This window comes from Primulina tabacum, chromosome 13 (assembly GCF_025594145.1).
Source record: "Primulina tabacum isolate GXHZ01 chromosome 13, ASM2559414v2, whole genome shotgun sequence".
Classification (NCBI taxonomy): domain Eukaryota; kingdom Viridiplantae; phylum Streptophyta; class Magnoliopsida; order Lamiales; family Gesneriaceae; genus Primulina; species Primulina tabacum.
The window spans coordinates 31,791,429-31,794,952 of NC_134562.1; the positions used below are offsets into that span (position 1 = coordinate 31,791,429).

General features: G+C 38.8%; 1 protein-coding gene across 1 annotated transcript; it reads left to right on the top strand.

Annotated features, from left to right (window-relative positions):
* The first annotated feature begins 429 nt into the window (after positions 1–429).
* Positions 430–3,158, top strand: LOC142522875 (cytochrome P450 71AU50-like). Its single transcript, XM_075626448.1, has 2 exons — positions 430–1,373; positions 2,341–3,158. Exons 1-2 carry the CDS (start codon positions 498–500, stop codon positions 2,953–2,955), a joined length of 1,491 nt encoding a protein of 496 aa, XP_075482563.1. The 5' UTR covers positions 430–497; the 3' UTR covers positions 2,956–3,158.
* The last annotated feature ends 366 nt before the right edge of the window (positions 3,159–3,524 follow it).

Here is a 3,524-nt window from a genome sequence, read left to right on the forward strand (position 1 = left end):
TATAAGTCTCCTATATGTTATTTCTCTAAAATGTGAGACAAGTAATCAGTGTAAACCGTAATCAGTAATCTGTAGTGTTCAGAATATGTATCCCTACCATTCACTTCATACTCGAGCTCGAATTTTGACCAAGCTTGAGTCGAGCTTCGTTTTCACCCTTAATCTCAACATTCATTCCTTTCCGCAAACCTCCAAGTTTTGGTAAGAGATGAAGACACAATGTATATACATTTTTCCCCGAAGCCAATGTATATACAATTTTTGGTTATTGTTGTGTTTTTTGGTTCAACGCTGTAATTTAATATCCGTAATAATGTATTTTTTAATATATTTTTATGTGTACGAACAGTTTTTTAATTAATAAATAAATTAAATTATTATTTTTATTTCTATAAATATATTTTGAAAGCAAAAGATCCAGATAATCGCCCCACTTCTGTTTCGCCTATAAAACGGCAAAGTCCAGGCCCCGAAAGGCAAGAAAACGAAAACGAGCTATGGCCTGGATTTGGACAGCACTATCAGTGATACTGTTCTTGTATCTCCTTCGGGAGCTGCTCAATCAATTCAAGAAGAAGAAACAGCCTCCTGGTCCAAAAGGGCTTCCAATTCTTGGCCATCTCCACTTATTAGGAAAGAATCCCCACCAAGATTTAAACCGGTTATCCCAAAAACATGGCCCCATCATGTACATCCGATTCGGGTTCGTCCCCACCTACGTGCTCTCATCCCCCGCCGGAGCTGAACTCATCCTCAAAACGCACGATGTGGTTTTCTCCAGCAGGCCTCCACACGAGGCCTCCAAGTACATTTGCCATGAGCAGAAGAACATAACCTTCGGGCGCTACGGCCCATACTGGAGAGACATGCGCAAGCTTTGCACGCTGGAGCTGCTGAGTAGCCACAAGATCAGCCAGTTCCAGGCCATGAGAAAGGCTGAGATCGGGCTTTTTGTTCTCTCACTCAAGGAAAATGCAGAAAAGCAGGAAACCGTGGATGTCAGCAAAAGGGTCGCTGGCCTTTCTGCTGATATGATTTGCCAGATGGTGTTCGGGAGAAAATACGAAGACAAGGATTTCGACGAGAAAGGGTTCAAAGCCGTTGTCACAGAAACATTGGAGCTCGGTGCTGTTTTGAATCTTGGCGAGTACTTTCCATATATTGGGCTTCTTGATCTGCAGGGGTTGACTCGTCGGATGAAGCGTCTGGGAAAGATTTTTGATGCGTTTTTGGAGAAGATTATTGATGATCATGTTGAGAAGAAGCAGGAGAAGAAGCAAGCTCTTGACTTTGTTGATACGATGATGGGTATTATGGACTCTGGAAAGGCTGGATTCGAGTTCGATCGACGTCACGTGAAATCTGTTCTTGTGGTAATTTAAATCTTTATGTTACATACTACAACAATTATTTGCGCTAACCCCCTGGAATATCGAAAATACATTATTCATTCTCATAAAAATTAAACAGACGATTAAGCCCTTGATTTTTTTTATAAAAATTACATGATTTACTCTCACTCGTGTTGTGGCTAAAAAACCAAAGTGAAACCTAACATTGACTTGAGATCCCCCTACAAGTACTCATGGAATCTTCGAACAAGATTTCATGGTTTTTTGCTCAAAGATTCTATGGTTTCTTGCTTAAACTTTATCGTGTCATCTGAAAATATGTAATTCGATAGATATATTTTATGGATCTAGAATATACGGTTGATTAATAAAACAACATTTTGTATCATATGGTTTCTTGCTCAACCTTTGGTTTTTAGCGACAACACTGGTGCATGTTCAAAAAAGCACCTTAGGCTATCTTTAACCCATAAATCTATTTTAGTGCAGTTTCTGCATCAAATATAACATTCATAAGTATATTCCTAGAATATTCTCAAAATATTCTTTTTAATTTGATTTATTTAATTATTTTAAAATAATATGTTATCATTATATAAAAATATCTAATTATTAAAATAATATGTTATCATTATATAAATAGTGGAAATGGAGCTGCGCTATTCAGCTCCATTGGAGAACAATCCTTGCACCAAAATGGCGTTTGCCCTAAGGGTAAATCGCACAATCTTTTTTTATAACAAGTCAAAGGTCGACCCAATATAATTTTCATGATGATGAAGTATGCATTTTCAATATTTTACTGGAAATTTTGATGCAAATAACTCTTTTATCATTTTTGGATGTCCCATATAAGAAAATTCGAACGAGAAGATAATAGCCCATCGTTTTGCACTAAAATATACGATATTTTGTACAGTCGACCATAATTTATCGTTGTTGTTAACTAAATATAGACCATTAATTTTGTATTGTTATTTGAAATCAGGATATGATAGTAGCAGGAATGGATACCTCGGCAACTGTTGTCGAATGGGCAATGTCAGAACTCATCAGGCATCCACAAGTCATGAAGAAGCTTCAGAAAGAATTGGAAACGGTTGTAGGAATGGACCAAATGGTGGAAGAATCCCACCTCGAAAAACTCGGATACTTGGAGATGGTCGTCAAGGAAACAATGAGGATCCACCCTGTCGCGCCCTTGCTGCTACCCCACGAGTCTATGGAAGATTGCGTCATCGACGGTTACCATATACCCAAAAATTCTCGAGTAATTGTTAACACGTACGCTATAGGGAGAGATCCTAAAGTTTGGCCAAATCCAGAGAAATTTTCCCCGGAGAGGTTCTTGGACGACAACGTGGATATGCGGGGACGTGATTTTCGACTACTGCCATTCGGGTCGGGGAGAAGAGGGTGTCCGGGGATGCAGTTGGGGCTCATTGTGGTTCGTCTGGTGATTGCACAATTGGCGCATTGCTTTGATTGGGAGCTTCCCAATGGAATGTTGGCTAGTGATTTGGACATGGAGGATCACTTCGGCTCCGTGACTTGTAGAAATAAGCACTTATTAGCGAATCCGACTTATAGGTTGCGTAAATGAATTAAAAACAGATGAGAATAAGGATCAGGTTTATTGTATATCAGGAAAGTACATACAATCCATGTGTCGTATGTATGAATCGCATCGATCTATATATGTCATAGAGTTGATCCATAATAACAGCTCGATAGCTGACCAAGAATTAAGAAAGTTTGTGATTTTTGATACAGTTGGGGTTGGAAGAAGCTCAAAGAGTTTGCGTATCTTGTTATTTTTATGACATTGGATAATAATAATCTTTGTAATAAAGAGACCAGAGTTGGTCTCCCTTTCAAACTTATATTCCATTGTATCGCGAGTGCTTCTAAGTTCTACCTCAACATCATCTGTGGCAACGGATCCGCTCTATATTCATCCATTTGAAACACCCGGTGGTATTTTGATATTTGAACAACTCATTGAAACAAAATATTATGCGACTTGGAGTCGTGCGATGTTTATCGTGTTGCGACCTAAGAATAAAGTTGCGTTCATTGATGGCAGCTGTTCAAAACCGGATGCTGCTTCTGGAAATGTGTTGCAATGTGAGAGTTGCAACGCGATTGTGCTATTGTGGATCATTAAAATTA

What these genes read in the sequence shown, in the direction of transcription:
- LOC142522875 (XM_075626448.1), top strand. Translation starts at nt 498, where the DNA reads ATGGCCTGGATTTGGACAGCACTATCAGTGATACTGTTCTTGTATCTC. An exon ending in ACGTGAAATCTGTTCTTGTG is followed by an intron (nt 1,374 to 2,340) that starts GTAATTTAAATC and finishes ATTTGAAATCAG; the next exon opens with GATATGATAGTAGCAGGAAT.